We start from the raw sequence: 25,224 nt of genomic DNA, 5'->3' as shown, positions 1-25,224 counted from the left end.
TCAAGCGAAGTGGCAGCTTACACAGCATATTACGCTGTGTTTTTCCCCACAGCACTTTTCATGATTGTCGTAAGAACTGTAGTTTTTCAATTAATGTAAGTAAGGCTATAGCTTAATTCAATATGATTTCAAAGTGACTTCAGGCATGAATGTTAACTAATAGTTACAGAGGGCTTATGAGTGCAGGGATTTAATGTCAGAAAGAGGAAATTTACAAAGACTGTTTTGTGCTATGTTTAACAGAAAATCTAAGCACAGGGACTCTGAGGGACATGCACCCAAACACAAACCAGGAGAAAGTGAAGTTAATACCTATCTGGTGGCTGATTCTATTAAACAGAAAGACTGATGCCTTCTTAGAGCTCCACGCAGATGCCACTGAAAACCAGGTCCTTGGTTACCACGGTCTGTCCTATTTCCTAAGACAATTTCTGACAGGTAATTGTATTTGCTACTCCTAACTTTAAAAACATGCTGTTCTGAATGAGTAGTAATACTACATATTTCATCCTAAGAGTGTATTGCAAAAAAATAAGTTTAAATTGGTACCTGTCCATCTTCCCTTCATCCCAAGACCTCCCCCCTTGAAAAAGCTGCACTCCCGGCCTCATCATTCAGGAATTTGCTGAATTACGCCCTTGTTCCAAGTCTATCTTGCCTGGATGTACCCTGGAAGTTCCCAGTATAGGATGCTGCAGCCCAAGACCTCTCAAAGACAGTACTGAACCTGACCTGCGTGGAGGTCGTATCTCCTGGATAGAGAATCAACACTACACAAGTCATTCTGAGAGTGGTAAACAACAGGAGATCTTTTGAAGTATTTAAAAAATGCTGAAGAGGTTATGTGGAGTGCCTGTAAGTTACTTATGCTTTTCTCCTCTACCTCAATCAGCAAATAAACTCAAACTGTTTTGCTTAAATTACTTTACACAGCCATCACTTGTACTCCCAGACATTCAGTTTCAGTAAATGGGAAAATTTATAGCTAGATGAGTGGATGCACAACTAAACGGTAATAGTCTGGATATAGCTAAAAACCGTAGACATAGGATGTCAAACAAAACTATCAGAGGTTGTTAAATACTTTGATTTAATGCCCCAGTACACACACTCTACAGCTTCCTGTACACAAAACATGAGCAACTGTTTGAACCACAAGTTAACAAGACTGCCTTTGTTTTATTTCTACATGAAATCAATCTCATCAGAGTATCATTTTAATGGAGCAGTTACACCCCAGGCGTTCCTAACCAGCTCAACAATAACTTGGTGCAAAGCTCACAGCTCTGAACAGATGCCAGCTCTTGGCTTATGTACCTGCCAAGGAAATAATCTGTTTAATCATGCTGGGCTGTTCAATCCATTTTTATTTAGCTCTAATTTACAGAAACTAAAGGAATTCCCAAAACGCTTCTGAGGTGCTGCATGTTAACACAGTCATAAATTAAATTCTTAACACCTTTTTTTTTTTTTCTTTGTATCCTCTCACAACCCTCCCAGCTCTTCCCCCCGACCTCCCAATACTTTAGGGCACTAATCCCAAACTGTTCCTTGTAACAGGCTTATATAGCAGAAATAGCAGTTAGAGAAAATCAAGTGTTGGGGGGGGGGTGGAGGGTTGCCACTCCTGAAGGATCAACTCTTTGAACTGCAAGTGTTCACTTATTCTTCCACCTAGTACAGACATCCAGTGATGTTACCAGCTGAACAGGTAACAATTCTAACAGCTCCTCTTTGACTGAGATGCTTAACTAGAAGATGTTCACACACTGCTGCTTATCCCAACACTGTCTCTCTATGGATACAATACACAAGAGTAAATATGTTGGAGAAGGTTCATATGTAAAAGTTAGCAAGGGAGAGGAAACAATTATAGAATCACTTCCAACACAGAAACATGGCAGTTTCAGTAAAAAAAAATAATATAATAATCACTTAAAACAGGCTCAAGTTAAGAACCCCCAGACCAAACTCTATGAAACAACAGGAAATTGGGAAAAAAACCCTAACAATAACATTCTCTAAAATTAAATTCTTGCTTTTTATCTACGACAATTATTTCTCTTATGTTTATACACATCTCCTCTTTTACTCTCCTATTTACATGTTACTGTACCAGCTTATAGAGCTACAAACTTTTGTTTGCATCAATTCTGCCACAGAGCTAACAAAAATAGCTAAAACCCCTCAGCTCTTCAGCCCATGCTCCAACTGTAGTTTTATACCGCTTTAATTTTATTAGCGCTAGGTAATATGTAGCATATGTAAAAATGACTATGTGATCAAATATTTCTGTAACTTTGACAGCAGCTATCAATTACCACATTTATCTACTGCAATGTTTCATTTTTTCCCTTCACACTAGCTCTGAAATGGATATGAAACAAGATTTCATTATTTATCCATAGAATCAATAACACTTCTGATAAATTATTAGATGCATTTAGTTTGTGCTCCACATTCCTCTTGCCACCCTCAACATGTCAGAGTGAGGTTATCCATTCTCTGCAACTGAAGGTAAAATGTCTGTCCAGTACCAAAAATATAATTCACTATGATTAATGTTATCACTAACAAGAATTTGTTTTCTTGAAATAGCACGCTCAGAATAGCAGTTCAGATAAGGCTAGCATGGATTTTTATATCTGTATTACCAACTGCCCCTGATTTTCTTGACAGTTTCTCCCCTTTTGAGAAAGCATTAAGTGCATCTTCCAGCATTGCCAAGATCAACCACAACAGATGGATACTTTCAACCGAATCCCAAAATTGTAAAATGTGGGGACGCTTGTTTAAGAGATGCCAGAACCTGAGAGGGAGAGCTTTGATACCTGAATCTTATACAACTGTTTTACAGCTTTTTTCCATTTCCTGTCTTGCTGAGCTCTGCTTCTTGTGTAGCTGTATTATTCTCTGAAATTCATCCTCTGTCATTACTACATAATTTCCTGTTGAACACTAATGAGACCAATGCTAGCATATTCTGTGACTTTTCCACCAAAAGCTACTTAAGTCTCCCAGTTTGTAGTTTTGAAGTACAAGCAGGTTCTGAGCAGCCTAAACAAACCAGTGTACCATTTGAAGAGTGCAGAAAGCTTTGCATTGCAAAAGCACACTGAAACCTGCAAATCCATATGCCTGATACCACAAGCAACACATTCAAAAACTAAAGAAAACAAAAAGAAACAATGCAAACATACACGCAGTTGAAGTTTTCCCCTCTAATTTTTAATTTATTCTAAAATGTTAAAACTAAAATATACATTAAAACTGAAACCCATCATAGCACACTGTAGGAAAAAAACAAGGGTTTGGCTTAAAGTTTATATGTGACAAAGATTTTTCAAAAACCATTCAAAGTAAGAATAAGGGACAAATCTGACAATGAACAGGGTAAATTAATTGAATCTCTTGAGAAAACTACTTTTTTCAGAGGGTGTGGGGGGATCGGTTTAGGCATTTTGATTGGATTTTAGGCCCCTGTTCTGCAGTTCCTGGATCCCCTCTTAATACAAAAATGTTATGAATGTGATAAAGCCAAAATACAAAAAAGGCAGAGTGTTTATTATTAAAGGCCACTAGCAGAAGCAGATGTTTTTTGTTTGTTTTGAGGCTTGGCAAACTCAAGTAACAAAGTAAAACTTGGTAGCCAGAAAGCTTAACCACGTTAAAGCAAAATCTGAAAAAAACCCAACAAAACTATCAGCAGTCATCATTTCCAACATCTCGCTTGAGACCTATTAAAACACAAGCAGAGCTGTCAGACAGCTACTCCGAGCCATACCTAGGACACCGTATTCGGAAAGGGAGCTGTTGCAGACGGTATAGGGGGCCTGCTGCTCCCAGAGGTGGTTCATGGGAACACACGTTCTCTTGTCGACTTCTTGATCATGAAGCACATGATGACGATGGCTGCAAAGAGTTGTGGGAAGAAATTCGTTAGCTAAGATTAACTTTGGGCTTTAACAGAGCTATTTTCAAAGACAAACCATCAAAGCTACATTCTCTAGAGGGCATGCAAGCAGCACAGTTGTCTTTGCTTTACAAAATACCCTGCTTCGGCTGAAACCTAGAGATACAATCACATGTCTAAATACAATTGCTGCACCATAAGGACTTTCACTGAATACCCAGGCTTGTCCTCAAGCACTCACAGAAACTGAAGATACCTCATCGCTAGTAGAACTGGGTGGGGGGAGGAGGTTGTTGCAATGAAATAGACTGATTACAGTAAAAAAAAAAACAAACACAGAAGAACAAAACTGCTATTAAAAATATTTCATGCTGCCTCCCTAGCAAATTCTGTTATTCTCTTCCTTAAAACAACTGTTGTTTGCCTTTTATGCAAAAACTTAATCTAATTCTAATCTCAGCATCAAGACTTGAAGCAGTGGTATCATCTTCGCTGCTGTTTCCACTCACATGCACCATTTACAGCTCTCTAGAACACCATTAATCAGCACCAGAATGGGGCACTGAGGAACACCACCAAAACAGAGATGACTGGAGTAATTACTGTCATCCATTAACTCTCTGAGCAGACCGAGTGAATCACACCAACAAGTCCAGCTTTACAACTGCTAACAGAAGGACAGTTATTACACTGCTCACAACTACTGTGTGTTGTACAGCTGCCAACACTGAACTAATGACGGAATCTTTTTGTGCTTCCCTTCGCTATAATGAACGCTAGCAAAAGAGCTCTGAAATTTATTTAGAAGTCAACAATGTAAGGCCAGGAAAAGACTAAATCTTTGGAGAACACCACAGGGAGGGAAGCTGGTAGGAACGGGAGAGTACACACACCAGACAGCTGTTAGGCAGAAATAATTTTTGCCACTGTCATTTTATTTCTGTCATTCAGCCAAAGATAGAAGGCCTAGATAGGCGATAAGCCTCGAGCACAAATTTTTGTTCTTCCGCAGCAGAAGATGATTACAATGAGCATAGATAGACAGCCAGAAATGCAGTTGTACAAGTCAGATATTGCTGTTGCGTGATTGTCAGGTTTACCGACATCAAACCAGTACAGAATCAAGTCTCTCTCCCCTTTTCCTTCCCTTCTCCAGTACGTCTCCAAGATGAGAAAGGGCCCAGCGCTTCTATCTGTAGTTTTTATCTAGCTTCTGTCTATTGATAACGTTAAGTACTGAAACAGGAGGAAAGGCAACCATCGTATTGAATACTGACAGAAAGTACTATTTTCTAGACAGCACTTCTGAAGCTCCAAAACAGTGAAAGCACTCCAGTCATGTTGCTTTCATTATGGCAATGCAGTATCTTAAGTTCTTCCCAAATTCTAGCTGATACTCCCTCTTCAATTAGTCCCAGAGATTGGGGGGAGAAGAAGGATCTTCTCAGTACAGGGAGAGGATAACATGACATACACTTCCGATGTGTTTGCAATGTGTTTTTTCCAATAAAAATGCACCGACATTTGCAAATGTCTTCAGTTGTTCGGGAAGTTGCTCACCTTTATTACAAGCGAAAAAAACTCAACCACAGCCAAAAAAAGAGTGGCCTTACTGACAACTGCAGTATCTCATCTCTCAGATGTGCTTGTACTGCAAGTTAACTTTTCTACCTGTTCCTCTGATGAAATGAGCCTGAATGCAATAGGCTGTCTTACACATTTCTACAGCGTTCTCTTTTGTTTAACAGAGTAGTTGCATATTCTCTGACTTCCTCAGGTCATTTTTTCAGTCTCACCCTTTATTGTCCAACTGCCCTATCACATTCATAACAAAAATTCATAATCACTCTACAGGCTAGTGTTTTGTAGCTCCCACTATGCATCAGGCAAACTCAAAACTCAGTGGTAAAGCAGAACCAGGTTGCTATAAATCTAACATCTGCAGTACCAGCTTCAGTCCTGAACTTCACAAAATTTATTTGAATGCCTTTTTACTCCTTTTAGAAAAGACTGAATAACAAAATCCAGATGGCACAGGAACCCTGAGCTAGTCTTCACCAGTCTAAACAGCTTTTTATTTCAACATAAGCTTTTTATCTTTTTCCCTATATTGCTGTGAGCATAACAATAATTTTTATCTTGAAAGTCAAGAAAATCTGGGCAATAGTTTTGGAAAATCCTCTTCCACCAGTGAGGGAACTTGGAATACAGAGAACCAGTATTCTATAGACAAGTCTATAGGTGTGCGCTAGACATAACTAAGCATTCACCTGAAATAGTTGGGTAGGCTGCTAAACAACGAACATGTGTGTTCCTCTCCCAGGAGATGCTCACCACTTTACAAGACTACGGTACCGAAATCAAAGAGGATGAAAAATGGGGGTGGGGGTGCAGGGCGGGAATCTCCTGATCTTCAGGTCTTGTCCAAATGATTTTGTTAAACTGCCATTAGAATAGGAGCAAAAAGAAGAAAGCCCCAAAGACTGGGTGCCCAAGGAAGCTCAGCACAGAAACAGAGCACTGTACCACAGAAGACAGGCACCAAGATTTCTCTCTCTTTCTGCAAGCATTCACAATGAAGCACAGTGCAGCTGCTGGTTCATTCACCCCCAGCAATGGGCTTCGCATCAAAGGCTTCAATTAAATACATCATTAACATTTTACTCCGCAGAGAATCAGGTAAGAACTGTATATATTTTAAGAAGCGATCAGACTCTGTGTTTGTTCATGCTCCACAGTCATTAAAAAAGTCCTGGTACCAAAGACCTTATTTCATTTTAAAAAGCCTTTCCAACTGGCAACGTGTTTGTTCACAGAATACCCGAGTTCCAAGCAGCCACCGTGGGAATGGTATTTAAAAGACTTCAGAATCTGCAGCAGCACATAGCCTTTTACTTCTCACAATGAGATGGACTGCAACTGAATTTTTACTTAAAAAGCAGGAAAAAAAATAATTTCTGCTTTTCAGCAAGAGAAGGAAGAAAATATTTAAGAACATTCATTCTCCCTTAAATACAATTCTTTAAAATGCTGTTTACAGAGACACAGGAGATTTGAACATTCTTGATTGCCAGAATCTATAACATTCAGATTGATGCTGAATAGTCTCGACTTCCCCTTTCCCACAGAAGACCATATTATTTAAAAAATGTCAAGGTGTTTCTTTAAGAATGGGACAGCATTTAACAGTCAACTCAATACTCACCTAAAAGTACCCCTCTCCACATCCTGTCCGCTTAGTCGGACGTGGATCCCTTCTTTCAGAAACGAGCCAAAAGCCATGTATTCTGCTAAGGCCCAGTCAACAACCCTGTTCTTGGTCATTTCCAAGCGGGCTCTCAAAATCCGAGAGAGGCCTACATTGCAATAAAGACCACAAGTCAATGGACCTACTTCAGAGATATTTTATATTCACATTACATTCACCGTTCCCCTTCCCCACTGGCTAAGTTAAACACAGATCTTAAAAAGGTCTGCAAACTGTTCTTCTAGAACTGAACTACTAGCAAAGTAAAATAACTTGTTTCCCAGGCAAAGGATTGCATAATGTTCATACCTTGTTTGAGAAGAAGAAAATAAGGTTGGTTGTGTCAGAAACTACTGAGAACAATCAAAAAGACTCATGGTGAAATACTTCTTCCCAAAGATTTATTTTCACATCTCTAACACCAAGTACTGTTTCATGAAAGACTGAAAACATCAGCTATCAGGTTTGTGACTTTTTCTTCTCCCTTTTTCTCTCTCATTTTTTCTTGGCATTTGTCTTATTGGACTTCTGGAGATGTTACAAAGTGAAACAGGCTGGATTAATCAATACTATGAGTATCATATAAATAGGAAATCATAGCAGCTGCCAACAGATTTTCGATTGGTAACCAATAGGTTTTTCTGTTGTTTTGGGGTTTTTCGGTTGGTTGGTTGGTTGAGTGGGTTTTTTTACAGTGAAGATTGTATAATTTGGTAACCCAAAACACAAGTTACAACACTGTGACTTTTAAAGGGAAGTCTTCCAGCTCTGAGGCTATAAGCCTAGTGTATTCAGTGTCACTTGACAACATCTTATTTTCGCATTTGCACTGATTTTTTGGTAAGCTGTCCTATTTTTTACATTCCCATATTTCCCTTTGTTACTTTCTCCATTTTTACAAAAATCTCCCTGTTTTCATTTGACATATAACGTCATTGAAATTGTTGAATTTTAAGTAAAGAAAAAATCTTGAAAATTTTCTCTTTAGAATATACTAAACTTTTCACAAAATCTTCCAACTGTTTGTTGAAAGACTGCAATTCATCAGCTGTTTCATTCCAGTGGAAGGACAAAACAAGTCAAAAGCACTCTTGCCCCTTCTAATTCTCCCAAAATTTTCTCTCTTATGGCCTTTTACACTGCATAAAACAATCCAGCAGATAGGATTTGCTTTGAACCATAAATCTATCTTATATGCTGGCAAGTGTTACTGTCAATGGTTAAGTTACTAAACACAGAACATCTTACCATTTTAATCACAGAATCATAGAGTCATTTAGGTTGGAAAAGACTTTTGAGATCATTAGAATGTTTGATACTAAATTTTATTGGCTGATGATAATTTCAAATTTATCAGTGTCACAACAAAGTGCATAAATACGTAGGAGAATTTTAAGGTTGATCGATCGATTGTATCTGCTCAACAAGCCTGCAATTGAAAACTGGGAATGCCCTACCATCATTATGTGTAACAGTGTTTAATTGTCCCAAAGGAACACAAACACGTGGAACATCTACAGCAGGCACACTTCGTTCCTTGATGGATTACTCTGGAGAAGAAGGACTAGCTAGAGATTTTACATAGGAAAAAAAAGCTGCTTCTCCTGATTTGAAGTACCTTTCCTACAAGCCAACAAAAGAAAAAAAGATCCCTAAACAAAGTGTCTCCATGTTTCCCCATGGAATGAACATTCTATTGCTCCCTGTAGAGCTGTAGACTTCAACCTGACGAGAAAGTAAAAGAACTAACTCCGAACTCTGAGACAGCTTCAGGGCTCCCCAGTAAGACAGACACATTTAACTGCTTACTGTAATAGATGCCAAATACTAAATCGAATCTCTTCAGACCAAATACTAAGACTTTTTGAGAAAACACTAGATTTGTGCTATCATCAATGCTAAATGGTAAGTTGAAAAAAAAAAAACTGTCTGAATTTGCCCCCACAGAGTTCATTCAGCTGTACTAAAGTTAGGCTCACAGTATATCAGCAACATTGCAAGGTCTGAAAAGAACAAGCTATATTCCTGAACAGAAAGTTATCAAACCACAAGAAAAGTATTTTCAGTGGACTTCAAATTACTACTGGTTTTAGCATTAAAAACCCCCATTAATAGTGCTTCCTGTGATGGGTGCCTTACTTCCCAGTAAGTCCCACAAACATGCTGCATAGAGGCAGCATTTTCCACAAGGACATGAAGAATGAAAGGAGGTATTCACGTTACAAAGAGGCTTTTAACACCCTCAGAGGAAAATCTGTTTTAATAAGGTAGGGAACAGAAGTGACACGATACTGAAAGAACATTATGCTGAGCACAAGTAGCAGGACCTCAACTGTCACGTTCTCCTTGCCCATAGGGTGGAAGAGTTAAAAGTCCCAAGCATTTTCCTCTTTGGGAAATGGCCCAACAGCAACTCATGAGCACAAATACAAAGTCTGAACAAGAAACATAGCCACTAGGAGAAACAAAGACTCCAGCTGACCTGCATGTATTTTGAAGTCTTTGACTGGCACTGAACTAGCTACATTGCCAATGTGAGTCAGCAGGTCTTCTGAAATGCCAGTTGGAGGACAAGACATGCTCTTGGGTTCTCCATCCACATTAAAGAATCCTGGAAGTAAAAGATTTGGTGAGATGTTCAAGGACTGATTAAGATATATCTACAATTTATTTAAAACCTCATAGCTCTTAAAAGACATTCTAAGTAGCAGCCTAAACCTCATTCATCATGTTTTACTGGGAGACACAATCATTTTGATCATCTGTATGACAACAGAACTTGATCTTACAGGCATGCATGATCTGGTTTGTTTCTGCTTTCACTCCCTGTGCAGTCCCAACTATCTGGGCAGAGGCAGCCAAAAAAAGGCATATCTCAATCCCTAAGAAACACTCCAAAACCCAACAAACCCAACAAAAAGGAGCATGAGACATACTCCTTTTTCCTGAAGGCACAGACAGTGAAAATTACAGGAAAAACACTTCTCTGCTAAACTGAAAAGACATCTTTTTCAAAGCCACGCCTTACTTTGCATGTTTTTTAAGAAAAGCATCTTTTTCAAGTTGATCTGGCAGAATGTTTTATTTACTATTAACAGGGGCAAACCGAAGGTCAAATATTCTATTTTAAAGGAACACTTTCAGATAAGAAACCATTTAAGAATTCTAGAATATGCACTCAAAATAAAAGCACAATAATATTAACACTAGGACAGGACACTTCTTACCAGGCCAAGGAGAATCAAGCCAGTGCTTGATATGAAGGATCTTATTATCCTTAGATCTAGTATATGCTTCTTCACATATTCTGTCATACTTTGCAATTTCTTCCTGTAGAACAAAAGTTTATTTTTAAAATGAATAAACATAACACCCTTGTATCTTACAGATGACACCTGTCATTCAGTATGACAAAAAGTTATTTAACTCCAGAAGAAAATTTAGTTACAATTATGCAAACAATTCTTTTTTTAATCTAGGATCAAATTGCCTTCTAGAAACATGCTTACCCACATTAAATAAAATCAGTTTACTGGACAGGTTTTACAGAAGTAAAGAGAGCTGAATTCACAAGCGTTGCTCTAGAATGAGACAGAACCGAAGTACTAAATATAAATTACCATCGTATTTCTACGATCAGCATTATCCAGCTCTCACACGTCTGGCTACAGTATCCACTAAAGACTACAAAAGAATCTCCTAGAAAACTAGTCTGGCTAGGAGAGTCTAGCTAAGAATCTGCTGGCCACACCTGTCAATGGCAACAGGTACAAAGCAGCATTCTGCAGAGGCAGAATGCCTCTATAATATCTGTTTCAATTCAAAACCCCACTCCAGTTATCAAGCTAGCTCATCTTCCAAGTAATGAATAGCAATGTTGTGCTCAGCCTGTACAGCAAAACAACCATCCTGGATCCAGTCACCAAAGCCCATGTCACTGCTGACACAGGTTTACAACAACTCCAGATAGACAGTTCTGCATCAGCCATGACCATTCCCACAGATAACAAAACGCACCTACACAAACTGCTTTTTTGTTGATCTGCAATACTGTGTCACTACGCAGTTAGCCACACCTTCTGAGAAAGTCCTTTGTTGCATCTACACTCTACACCCTCGCTTTCAAAAAGATTAAGGTAAAGACCTGACCAGCTTAATACAGGCACCAGACTGCACTTCATTCCTTCTGGAATATTTCAAATAATCTCTGAATTTACTTGAATCATTGCAAGAAAATAAAAAGGTTAAATTGATTTTATTGCATTGTTGGTGGATACAAGCCTGTCAAGGCTATCGATTTGATGCTATAATTATACCTATGAGTGTTTAAATACTGTCTTACTGATGAATCAAGGTTCTAGAGATAAAAAACAGTTGACAAACCCCTCCATCCTCAACACTTGCATTTGATCACCTTTTACAAATCTCAGAACTGAAACACTTCTTTCTGTGCAATATGTTATGAATTACTTCACAGTGCTTTCAGCCCTTTTGTTACAACAATACTATCTATTTTACATGAAAATCCAAACCAAACGGAATCAGAAAGTGTCAAAGGGTGAAGACTTATCACGGTATCGGAAGGTTTTTAAGCAGAGAGCACACAGCAACAGTTGTGTCTTCCTAGTGAGAGCTTAAGTTGCCTTTAATTCTGTGGACGTGTACCTCAAACTCCTGCAGCGTTACGGTCCCATCTGCAATCAGTTTGTCAGCGTACTTCTTCAGCACCGGCACCTGCTTATGGATCTGCTTGTACATTAGAGGCTGGGTGAACATCGGTTCGTCCATTTCATTGTGCCCCCTCCTACGGTAACAAACCTACAACGGGAAAGATTGTATCTGTCGGTAAGGAAAAATGTAAAATTCAATCTTTCAATTTCAGAGTTTTACAGACATTTTAGAAGGCTTCTGGTATAAAAACATTTACAGATTCTTGTGGGCCTGTTAGTTGTTCAGGTTTTTTAAATGAAAAAGCTAAAGGCCTTTAAAAACAAAGTATGTTTCTTGACCGGGCTATCTAAGCCACAGAAAAATAAGAGTAGTACACAATACACAGAATGAAAAGTTAAGAAAACAAAGACTTACCAAGTCAACCACCACATCTTTATTGAACGTGTTTCGCCATTCTGCAGCTACACTGCACACATACATCACTGCTTCAGGGTCATCAGCATTCACATGAAAAATGGGAGCATTGACCACACGAGCAACATCAGTAGGATATGGAGATGAACGAGCCATACGGGGGTCTGTGGTAAAGCCAATCTAGAAATGCCAGAAACTTCCATTAAAATAATTTGGGCATCTCCCTCTACTTTGTTTTGCACCCTTGAGGTTTTCATTTAATAGTCATTTATACAGCACTAGTGCCAGCTTTTCATTTTGGCTAGCTAGCTTCTTTTTGCTCCCCTCAAAACAAAACAAAGCAAACCCAATCCAATTAAGTTTTACAAATTGAATGAAATAAATACAGGTGATAAAATACCATCCACTCAGAGTTGCCGGATACTGTGATCATTTTCAGGAACATCCTAAGCATTCTGACATACAGAGGGGACAACGCACCCAGCTAATAACAAGTAAGAATAAAAAGAAATAAACTTGCAGCTATTCAGCAGACAAACTGAATGCAAAATGTTCTACTTCTTACCTGGTTGTTGACCACAACGTGAATAGTGCCATTTGTGGTGTAGGACGGCAGGTCACTAAGATGAAACGTTTCATACACCACTCCTTGCCCTGCAAAGGCAGCATCCCCATGTAACAATATGGACATAACCTAAGGGAGGATTATACACACATATCCACGTACATATTAGAAAGCAAAACTTCCATTTCAGCTTCTCAACAGGATTTCTTTGCTCTGTATTTCAGCAGTGCTTACAAAATAGAACTGTATTTTTATATAGCCTTCTCAGCATTCTTCTACCTTTCTCAGTTCACAAATGAAAGGAAGTTTTGATCCTACTTCCTAGAGTTACCTTTGAGGTACCATGTCAAAACCCCTATCTAGTTCAACAGGAGATATATCCCTTTTGTGAAGGAGGAAGAGAGGAATGCTATGATACAAAACTACTGGTAAACTATTTTTATTAAAAATAAACGAAAAACCACCAGTAAGAGTTACTATATTAAACAATCTGTACCTTCTTCCCTGCCGTATCCCCTCGATAAAACTGTTCGGCTTTTGTTTTCCCTTGCACAACAGGATCAACTGCTTCCAGGTGAGAAGGGTTAGCCATCAGGGACAGAGTGATTTTCTTGTTTGTTGCTCGGTTGATCCTCTCATGGTACATTCCCAGATGATATTTTACATCCCCAGATCCCTAACACGCATGAAGTATTCATGATTCAGGAATGTCATTCATACCAGCCACATCCGATTGACTATGCCTAAAATTTGTGCTTCAGTCTGAAAAACACATCTAGCTAATCGTACACCAGTACGCCCTGTGGTGTTGACAACGTAATTTCAAATTGGAACACGGTTCCTATTTTATTATCTTAGTGTCACTAGCCAATATTGGATTAATATTTACAGAATATTGATACTAACTTCATTTATATAAAACAAAGAAAGATGCTTTGAGATTACGAACTCAGTCAAATGACCCAGAACTAACTTATCTACAATCATTCCTGAGATACCTTCTGCAAGTCAGAGGTACAGTATAGTCTTTAGATTCGTTAAAAAAATTCACTGAATTACATTCCTCAAACTAGTAAAGACAGCAATACATCTCAGCAGCTGATAATGCTATTTTCATAATAACTATGACCAAAATGACTAAAAACTAGCTTGAATGTTGACCTCTCTATATAGATCTATTGAAGAAGCATCCTACCTCATCGGCTGCCTCAAGTTTGGGATCAAACTGACAGAAGATCTGCTCCAGCTCTTTCCGGATTACATTAGCCAATACATTCAGTCTACCTCTAAGAAAATTCCAAACACAGTTATGTCTCAAAAAACAGTAATGTTAACAGCAGGAAACATAAAATCAGCAAGCCATTCTGTCAGAAATTTCATAGTAAGAAGTTACTTCAAGCTTTTGAACCTGAAACCCTTCTTTCTACTCTTCTCCTTCCCATTGCAAAGTTCCTCCAATGCATTCCCACAGACATTTTATAACACCTGGTTATCCAAGTATGAGCAATTAATTCCACAGCTATCTAGCAGTCTTACTATAATGACACTAATAACTAATAAAGGCAGACTGCAAAAGTAAGTTTGATACTATCTCACCAAGCTTCCTCAGTCCCAGACCTTACACAATGGGACAGATACCACGGCTGCTGCCACATTTGCTTGCAACTTCGATACACACTGAAGAGGGTTTCGCTGGCATTTACTTGTGAAGCCTGTAGCCTCTCACCGACAAGTACTTGTTACAATTCTGTGTTCCCACTACTCGGTATGACATATTCTTGCTACTTGAGCTTCTCTAATATCAACTTAGTTAATAAAAGCCTAGAACTCAAAACTCGTCTTAAGACAATAAGCCTGTTTTTGTTGGGGGAGTTCCATTGACATTACCTATGAGGCATCCCCATTATAACATATTCAATTCCCATTTCACTGGATTTGTCAATGATGGTCTTCAGTGCAGGAATCATTACTTCACATCCTTCCAAACCAAATCTCTTTTCGGAAGACCACTTGCGAGCAAGGAAGTCTTCAAATCTTTGCCAAAAAGAAACCCGAAAAAACAAGACAGAGTGTTTGTGTTAAGATAATGTAGCACGTGCTCATTGTCAAACATCTTTTAGCAGATAAAATTACATTATGCTGTTTTAAAATGTCTGTGAATACATGTTTTTAGGCCTCAAAGTAAGTCACATTAGGGAGGGAGACACAGGAGAGAATTAAGTCTTCTTTCTCCTCCATTTGAGAACTATTTACTAGGACTGTGAAAAAATTCAGACAGGAAGAAGAGTCTCCACCTCAGACAAGATTCACGTAAAGTTATATTCTGCTCCTTCCTATGTACACAAAATGTATGCTGACCACCGGGAAGGCAGAGTGACAGCAAAGAAGTGTCTTCTATGTATTGAAGAAAACATAACAGAGAACCTGTATTTTCTGGAAGTAACAATTAAATACTTCTAAAAACCCAGAGTAGAAAGCACACCTATTTCATAGATCCTATTCAGTGGCAGGGCTCCTCAGACTGTGATGTAACTGTTGGTGACATGCCAAGAACTAGGACATTGGTATCTCTGCCTCAGCTTCAGCAGCAGAAAGATGTCAATCCTTGACAGCTCTGTGTTCTTTCATTCTTTAATGCATTTGGGCCAGAGGCAATGTGAGTAGTTAAAAAGTACCTTTTAACAAACGTTGAAAGCATTATATGTTGTAAAGCTTGGAGATACAAGAGGCAAAGAAAATAAATCTTCATGAAAATAACTGTATTGGTTACATCATCTGTGCAACACCTTGACTCATAAAACAGCCCTAATCCATTAATACTCAGCTTATTCCTCACTTAGGATGCTGACATTTACCTCTTCAGATTGAAATCCTAAAAGCAGCGAAATGAAGAGTTGCCAAAAGATTCTCCTTAGCTCACCCATCAATACCCTTACGATTCAGTCATCTAAGCAACAAGCCAGACCCTCAGCTGAGCTATGCTGCCAGAATTCCTCAGGGAAGACTGTGGGGCTCTGCCAGTTTATATAAACTGAAAGCGGGGTTCCACATGAACAGCAGGTCCTCCAGGGCAAGTCAAAGTGGTGTAGAAGCTGTTTTCCTTCTCTCTGCAGCTGCAAGTTAAGCCAGTATTGGACAAGCAGAAAGTTCATTATTTGAGGCAAACTCCCACTAAGTGTGCAAAACTACAGTATTTCACAGTCACATCTTGCAAGTCCTCCGTATGCCACAAAGGCTGACAACAGCTCATCCACTGTCACTGCACATACTGAGTACCCAGAGAGGAGCAAGTCTGTGAAAGATGGTTGCTCTCAAAAGGGATAATCTAGAACTGCTTGACCCTGCACAGGCTTAAGAAGATGCCCAGATCACACTACACAGTTAGGGTCTAACATGCTTACTAATGCATACACAAGGCAGCTCAAAGATATACCATGACTGTTTTACAGGAGGAAGAGTTAAAAATGACCCTTTGTTCAATAACCTACCAGTGAAAACCAAAAATGGTGAGAAATCTTACTTTAAAATTCAGTTTCAAGTACCTGAACTATGTAGCACTTGGAATGAACACTTTTAAAAACATTATTCTTGAGCAAAGTGATGACTATCTGCTTTAAAAAGTCACAAATCTCAAGAGAACAACCAGTTTTCCACAAAACCAGTTTTTTCTCCTGATCATTTTCAGAAAGAAAAAAAGAAAAAGAAAAAAAGCACGCTAGAGATAGCTGGATAGAAATTTAGGTAAAACTTTTTTCTTGCATTTTCAGCAGACAATTAATTTGGCAGATGAACATTCAGCTCTTTCACGCTACTAGAAACCCTAGGTCTTTCCAAAGTTTAGACAGGCAGGAATAAAAGCACAAATTCTTGTCTCAAGATTAATGGTGATGATTCATACTGAGGGCTTGAACTTAGTCAAGTGCAATATTCACTTGACCATCAAGTGACTTTTTTATTTCTGTTTAAATGAAATTTAACCAAACAATCTTGCTATAATATTGGCAAACGAAACACCTGGCAAAAATACCTTCCAACTCCCCCAATGAGCACTTCATTTTTAAGTCTTTGAACACAGACGTTTGATCAAAAATATGTATCTTTATATATTTCTAATTCTTGTGCTTATCAAAGGATATGCAAACTGTTTCAGATTGTAAGAACTGGAATAAATCTTGTGCCCAAAAAGACAGTCTGACTCTAGGGGTGAGAGGGTAATTCAGTCTCTGAGATCACAGTATTTGCATACAGACAGCCATAATGGGAGCCATCAACATGCTGTTTCCAAACATGCCTTCATATATTGCAGAGGCCAAAACTCCTGCTGCCAGGTCGTGCAGCAGTACAGAACATGTTGGTACACCTCAAAAGGAAAAGGGCAAAAACAAGACTTGAAATCACATTATGCCTCTCAAATCCAGTCCCATCTTGGCACAGCTTTCCAGAGACCGTTAACATCCCAGTCAGTTAAACAATGCTCACATCAACATTTCACCCATCTAAAATTCTCCTTGGGCTGACTGTTAGGATGGCTTCCTTTGATCCTGTGCTACTAGAAAGATGCACGGTAGAGAGAATAGAGCAGATCAGTATCCAGCGTTGTTCTGACACCTATTTTATGACAACCTATTATTTATGACAACCTATTTAGGCTGTGAATTTTTAACACAGATGTATGTTACTAGTTCGTTGAAACAATTTTTTCCCAGTGTCTCTCCACAAGCCAATGAAAACATTGCCAGATGTACCACTAGAGGCCATACAATTGTTACAGAACACAACCTGCCTTTTCTTAAGACAGGCGACTAAGTCACTACGTAGACCCTGACATACTTCAGAGCTTTCCTTTGATATCGCAACCAAGTCAGCTACACCCAGCTCTACTCCAGATTTCACTTAGACTCCTCACCCCCACCTTGGCAGTTTACAGACCGCACCAGCTTCCCACGCCAGCTTCCACCCAGCAGCCACAGCGCGGCTCCCCAGCACCACCCCAGCATACCTCATGGAGCGCACCAGCCTTGCCAACAAAGTCCTTTTCTCCTCATTAGTAAACTTCATAACTCCCGGTGTCTCAAACTTCTGACGGATCCACTGGCACTGCTCCACATCATTGATGAACATAAACTCCAAACCAATGTGTTGGCAGTAGGTATTCTAGGATGTGAAAACAACACAGAAGCTTTAGGAAGTTAATAGGCCACGAAGAAACAAAGATATTTTTTAAATTATATTTTCTGGATATATTATTCTTCTGAAAGCTATCTTGCCTTCTTCCTCTTCCACTAGATCTTCCTCACAGTAATCTTTTAAGCAAATAAATTATTTTGCTGAATCTAGTTTTGTGCCAGAAAGCTTTCTCTACAAAGTAACATTTCAAAATTTTGAATCTGGAAGATTCTCATTTGGTAATACATTCAAAGCAGGCCAATAAACCTGCCTTACACTGACTGGCATATTTCACCGAACTTGCTACTACTCTTACAAGCAGTCTTTTCTTTAGATGCACCAGCAAAGGTTTCAAGTAATTTATTAGAATTTACCCTGTCTTTTTTAAATGTCACCTGAAATGAAGCAATAGAGACAATGAGAAGACAGCTATGAAGCCTTATGCAAATTATCTGATAACTGTCAGTTCTCTGAAGGCTGGAAATCTGAAGAAGAATCCAAGCAGATGAAAGCACAGAAAGGACAGGGGAAAAAATGCAGACATTTTTATCTTGTTGCATTTTTTTTTAATTTTATTTTTCTTACCTTAAATAGAATACGTCACCAAAAAAATGTGTCCAAAATACAGGTCAACAGAAGTAAGACCTATTGTGAGTTTAATTTGAGACAAAACCACTCTGAACACAGAGTATGGGCTCTCTACTGCCACTAAAAAGGAATTTTTAAAAAAATCCAAAGCTCTGGAGAGAAGAGGGAAGCCAGAGGGTTATTTCTCTTTAACGCACATCAGTTCCTTGAGGCTTTTAGATTTTGCTATTGATTTTGACCATCTATTTGCACATTACAGTTTTAAGGATTCTCTCTTTAAATTGCTCACAGACATGCTACAAGTGCAAAAACCAAAAAGCAAATACAGAACTCAAATGCACAACAGAGATGCTGTGGCTAAACAACTTACCATGCTTCAGCTAAGCTGACATAAGAGTCAAACATGCAAGTCAATACATTCTCTCACACTTGCAACAGGTCAAAGCCATGAACTCTTACACACTTAGTAATTATTTTTACATTCTTTATTTTACATTCTTTACATACACAAACTCAGTACCGTGTTTCCTCACCCCTAATCCTTTTCACTCCAGTGGATTTCATTACCATGCAACAGAACTCTCTACAACTTCAGTACTCCCAAATCCTGAAAGAAGCACGATCGGGAATATCCAGCACTTACTAACTCAGTAGTCTCCAAATTCATTGCCATTCCTACTTGCTGTTTTGGTGTTTGGAGTTGCCCTCTAGTTACATTTACTCCTTTGAATTATTGTTGCTTTAAATGGTTTTAGCTGTGATGACTTAACATGGCATAACCATATCACTTGTCAGATGATGAAACTCTAGAAAAAGGATTGGGGATGCAAAACAAGGACCATCACTACCTACAAGCTACAGCTGGGATTTCATATGTTTGGTACCAACCCTCATGTCCTCACTCAGGTAAAAGTCTCACTAAAGCTAGGGGTCTGAAAGCAAACCCTGCACATCCCAAGTACTCTATACAAAGGACTTTCATCTGTATAGTATGAACTATAAGGTAGGTTGCTTAAAAGACAAGTTCTAAAGGCTCCACTCCTTTTAAACAACATCAGCTCTTTGCAGAACTAGGGCTCACATTCACCTGTTTTATACTCATCCTTAATCTATGTATTTCAGATATCCAGACAGTGAAATCAATGGTGCTGCCCTCTCTAGAAACAGTACAAGGGTTATTTTTAATGTCATTTGAATTCTTTACATGCTCTATTTAAAAATTGACAAACGATAAGTTTTTTTGTGACTGACAACCAGAAAAAGTTCACTTCTGTTTGGATGAAAACAACCACAAATCAAAAAACATCCCACTGACCTCCAACCGTTTGATGATCTCTCGTAAAGACAGACTGTTCTCATTTCCTCCTATGAAGGTGGTTGTAGGCAGCTGAAAGACTTTGTCCAAATCCGATTCGTGCAAACCATAAAACCCTACAACAGGTACATCACCAATTTGTGAAGCAGGGCAGGAGACAGAAAGGAAAACAGCACTGGTTTTCAAACCACCACAAATTAAGTTTAAGAAAGCAATATTAAGCAAGAAGGTACCAGATTAAAAATTGAAAGCGTGAATATTTTGGAGGCATCCATTAGTAAAAGCACTTTAGTCTGGATTTTAAAAAGAAACGTTTTCATTTAATAGTTATTGTTTGATTAGAAGTACCAAACTGTTCTTTCTTAATGCTCAGATAGAACAACTGAAATTAAAATCACCCAAACCTTTTTATATTTTAGCATATTAGCATATATGCTATCAAATCTCCATATTATATCTTGCACTTCACCATTTAGTAAGACAACTAGCTGTAATGACTGGGATATCTTCCTTGCTCTATCACAAGCAACAAAGACAAAAATAACCACTTTTCACAGATAGAACCAGTTGGTTGGAAGCGTGCTAGATTAATTTACATAACATTAATAGACAGACTAGAGAATATACAGAACGCGTTCAGTGTAACACTGTGCAAACACTCCAGTAGGACTTCCAAGGTATCTCTGATTCACCCTCTTTGTCTTTACAGGGAAGTAAGTTTGAAATAGCCATGTAATAACCTGTAGTAACCTCTACCAGCAATATTTCCCAGTCGGTGACCCCTTATAAAACAGACACACACACACACTCCCCAGCTAAAACCAGGGCTTGTTTAAGCACATGGTTCCATCTTGATTTAGACATAGTTAAGCTTGCTGTGGCTGAGAACACGGTTTAAGAAAATATTTAACTTAGCTATCGCACATTTCGAAAGCCAAAACACACAACAGACAAAACTGCAAAACTGGTGTCAAAGCAAGTTAAAGGCTTTGCATGATAAAGTTTAATCTAGACCTGGTTAATTAAAGAAAAGAAAAATAGCTTCTTACAATTGTAAGAAGCAAATGTGTAATGCTTATAATACACATACAGTTATAGAAACATAAATATATATGGAAAAATTATACATAAACACACATGTAAAAATAATTTAAGAACTAAAAGCAGCTTCTCTATTTTTAATTTTGAACTCTTTACCTTGGTTCCACATAAGCTGCAGGCATCCACTTTAACACTGATATGAAAGCCTGCACATAACTCTTAAATCAATATAGAATAGTGCTCCGTACTCCCTGTTCAATGAATTTTCTGAAGATGAATATGAAGAAGTAATTTAAAGATGAAATAATAGCAGAACTTAGTTTTTAGAGTTGAATTCAGGCCATAGGACTGTGTTGCTACCACTTTTACTACACAGCACTGTCAGTGATAACACATTTTGTGTTTTAAAAATAATATATCTTAAAATATTGTATTTTAAGTATTAATTTTTTTCTAATAATGTTTTTATTAATATATTAAAATGTCAAATCTGGAGTGAGCAAAAAGAAGTGTTTTGTACCACTATTACTCCTTTTTTTGTACCACAATAGGTATTTAAATTAATTATTAATTTATTCCTTTTTTAAAAATCTATTAAAAAAAAAGAAAAAGAGAAAAAAAAGAGGAGGAGGGAGGGGCACGGGGGACCACAGGGCCTTTAGTGTCATTTGAAACAAAGCAGTGCTAGCTTTCCCCCCTCCCACTTTGCTTACTTTCTCTCAGACTTCACAGGCTCTTCATGTTCTGTCATGCAAAAACCAGAACACGTACAGGAGCGATCTGGGCACACACAGAACATCTGTGCTTTGTACTGTAGCGCTGCATATCTACTGAAGCATCACCTCAAGTTTAAAGAGATACAACCTTACTGAAATCCTGAAAGTAATTCTATAAACCAAATCATGCAGGAGGTACACCTGTAACTAGTTGCATTTTTAGAAGCAATTCCCAGAAGAAGCTTCCTACCAGAAGGTTTCTCAAAAAAGAAGCCAGAAGACAGGGATAACAAAAATGCACAGAAAATCAAACAGTAAAATACTTCCTGTACTACCAGAGACCTTTCCCAAGCTCCCTGCCTGGATGATCCAAGGACAGGCAACATTTGAGAACCTTCACCTTTTTGCTGTGCCAAGACTAGGTTAGAAATTTTATTTCCCCTCAAAAACTGATATATCACTTCAGTTACACTCTCAGACACATCCCACCATCTCATTCAGAGGTCTAGCATATTTTTCCTACGCTCATGAGGGCTTCAGTATGATGCCTTCTGACCAGTCACAACACTGTTCTAAACTATCTGTCGAGTTTAAGAAATCTGTACTGATGCGCTAGCGATCACCCATGCTCCAAACAAGTTATATTTACTCAGTGAATGTCTAATGGATTTTCTAGTAGGTACTTTCCTTTAATTAAAGCTGACAAACTTCAAAGGATACTGCTGATTTATGTAAGCTCCTATTTACAGTCCTAAGCACTCCACTGCCTTTATATGATCAAGGGTCAGAACTGCTTTTTTCCCTACCACCAGAAATAGAAACCACAGCAGCGAAGAGGCGGTACACTTACTCTGAGTAAAATTAAGCAAAATGTGTTTTATCTACCACTTGCACTATGCTTTATGTCTGGTCCAAAAAGCTTCCCTGCATATCAAAGAAGAATTGATCCAGTGTCTTCATGAAGTAGAAAACCACCTTTTTAACAAACCAGGTAGACTGAAGAGTAGAGAAAAATCAATCAGATGTGTGGGGTTTTTTTATTCAAGCAGAGAGGAGCAAAGAAATTGATCAGTGCAATTTCTCAAAGGCATGCCCTCTTAGCAACCAGAATAACCTTTGCAAAAGCAGACCCTAGTGTACCACGCTCTTCCAGCAATAAACTAAAGTGATCACCACTGGATTATATACGCAAGTCAAGAATTCTGCACTTTCCGTATTTTCTTCCGAAAGCTTCAAACAGATTTCTTCAAGTTATACAGAAGGAATAATTATGAGAGGCTAGAATCCAAATTTGGTACGAAATTTACCCTAAGCTCCACTATCCAAGATTTCGTTTATTGCTGGTTTTTTCCTATTGACCAGCCTTCAGATGTCCCCAGTCAAAACAAGTATCAAGCATAACGGTACAAAAGTAATATAGATTATCAGAATCTTGGCCTGATGTATTGATTAGCATTACTTTCTGCTGTGGTTCAAAACCATAAGATTTGGGGTTTTCATAAAGCATTTATAATCCTCATTCATCAGCAGGTGAATTCACAGGAACCTCACTTGTGATCTTAAGAGTTGAAATTCCATTGTCCTGAAATTTGAGCCTCCTTACAGATGTTCAAAAAACTATTTCTTGATACCAGCAAGCAGGAAAGGTACAAGCTTCCCTGAAATGTCTTATTAAATCACTTCAGACCAACGAGACAAAAGAGACAAATGACCATTGCAAATAACAAGGGATACAGTGTACACACCAAGTTTATCGATTGTAGTGATTAAGTCAGATGGAACAAATGAATCCAAGTCTGCATCCAGAATTCCAAGGGGATCCAGCTGAGCCACATGATGGCCGCGGATCTGAAAAAAAGGAAGAAAGTGAGAGAAAAATGATATCACACTAACAGAAATCAGAGAAAGGGAAAAATTCACTGATATCTCCCTATAGCATGTGTATCAGCCATGAAATCAAACCAGCAAATACCACTAATGTCACGAAAGGGTCTTATTTCCCAAGTTTCCCCATAAGGATGGGAAATAACCATTGTATCTTTGGATATGTATACTAACTATTAAAAAATGCTGAATACACATCAGAACATAACCTTTATTTTGTCTGACATATGATTTAAACTGGAATTACACTGAAGCTTAAGTAAAGAAAACTACTGAAGATTGTACTCTACATCTCTGGGTAAAATTAAATTATGACCAGTCTACAGATCCTTTCATCTGCTAATTTGGTCATTTTGTATATTTGCCTGAATCTTCCTTTCCACACCTGCAGGATACAAAAATACAGCATTATTGACCTAAAACATAGATCGGGGATGAAGAAGTTTATATTGGAAATGAAGGGATTGCTCTTCATGAGCTCTGCTCTACACTGGACAGCATCAGACAGCATTTATTTTCATCCACGAAATGGTGGGAATTTCATCTGTGATGAAGTTGACTTTCAAGACGTCAAAAAACACAAATTCAATGGGGAATTTAGCCAGTTTTCAGTTATCAATACAACATTTCTATAAACTAGTGCCTTATATTAACATGTAACATTGCTATAGAAGAAATAACTAATTGATTCAATAAAGCCACAAATGAAAAGAAAAAATTTAGCATGTCTCCTGTGCGTGATTCTAATATACCAAATTAGCTCATTAAAAGCTCTTTACAGATGAATATATGGATATTTTCTCCTTAATATTTTTCTTTCTAGGGACAAATTCAGATCACTTGAGGAGAATTTCATTCACGGTACTAGTAACCTAATTGTTTCTGAAAAAAATCTGCAATATTAATAATGAATCGCATCACACTGTAATAAGAGTGTGATTAAAGTATGGTTCATCAACAAGTGACTTGTAAAAACAGTACTGAAATGTTCCGTATTTGCAAGAGCTCATAACAAAATGCTTTCCACTCATAAGCAAACAGAAATACGGCATTTTTTTTAGAACCACCAGCCCTGTAAATTCTGCCTGGGCTCTGAGACTCTTTGCATCTCATGAATCACCAGTAATAAAGCTCTGACAGGCCAAATGATGCCCACGGCAGCATCTGTGCCACCTCATTGTTTACAGCAGCACAAAGTCTATCTGACTGGAACTAAGCAAACAATTCTCTCTCAAGCATCATCAACAGGAAAGAATTCACCTCCCTAAGCTACATCTGCTCTGCAGTATTAGCAGGAAGAGGAAGAAGATTAGTAAGACCACCAAAACCCAGAATAGCACACCAATGAAGCGCTCTGCCTTATTACACTGCAGGAGCAGTTTGGTCTTTAATTAAAAGACAGTGTTTACCTCAATACCAAGTTGTTTTTTTAATACCTTGTACTTCTTTCACTGGATATAGAAAATAGTAACAACTGCAAAAATCAGAGATCAATCCTGTGAAAATAGATGGATGGAAATTGTTCATCAATTGCCATTAATTTGACTAAATCCAAGTACAGACTACCTGAAAGCAGATTTTAAAATCTTATTTTCTAGACACAGATGCAAAAAACCTAACCTACATTATGAAAGAAAACTCAAGAAATTAATTTATCTAGACTCATTTCTGTTAAGCTCACACATTTCACTGGAAATCCTTCTT

General features: G+C 38.2%; 1 protein-coding gene across 3 annotated transcripts in view; it reads right to left on the bottom strand.

Annotated features, from left to right (window-relative positions):
* OGDHL (oxoglutarate dehydrogenase L) overlaps positions 1 to 25,224 on the bottom strand; it is a 54,014-nt gene that overhangs the window by 15,707 nt on the left and 13,083 nt on the right. For all 3 annotated transcript variants that reach the window (XM_040607308.1, XM_040607309.1, XM_040607307.1), the window contains exons 4-16: positions 23,382 to 23,484; positions 19,880 to 19,995; positions 17,810 to 17,964; positions 14,698 to 14,844; positions 14,006 to 14,096; positions 13,307 to 13,486; positions 12,811 to 12,939; positions 12,246 to 12,425; positions 11,826 to 11,978; positions 10,388 to 10,490; positions 9,643 to 9,771; positions 7,119 to 7,269; positions 3,785 to 3,912 (exon numbers count right to left, since the gene is read on the bottom strand). In XM_040607308.1, coding sequence (XP_040463242.1) covers positions 3,785 to 3,912; positions 7,119 to 7,269; positions 9,643 to 9,771; positions 10,388 to 10,490; positions 11,826 to 11,978; positions 12,246 to 12,425; positions 12,811 to 12,939; positions 13,307 to 13,486; positions 14,006 to 14,096; positions 14,698 to 14,844; positions 17,810 to 17,964; positions 19,880 to 19,995; positions 23,382 to 23,484 — 1,765 coding nt within the window. The remainder of the gene's footprint in view (positions 1 to 3,784; positions 3,913 to 7,118; positions 7,270 to 9,642; positions 9,772 to 10,387; positions 10,491 to 11,825; positions 11,979 to 12,245; positions 12,426 to 12,810; positions 12,940 to 13,306; positions 13,487 to 14,005; positions 14,097 to 14,697; positions 14,845 to 17,809; positions 17,965 to 19,879; positions 19,996 to 23,381; positions 23,485 to 25,224) is intronic.

This window comes from Falco naumanni, chromosome 9 (assembly GCF_017639655.2).
Source record: "Falco naumanni isolate bFalNau1 chromosome 9, bFalNau1.pat, whole genome shotgun sequence".
In the NCBI taxonomy this organism is placed as follows: domain Eukaryota; kingdom Metazoa; phylum Chordata; class Aves; order Falconiformes; family Falconidae; genus Falco; species Falco naumanni.
This window is presented reverse-complemented; position numbering and strand designations above follow the sequence as displayed.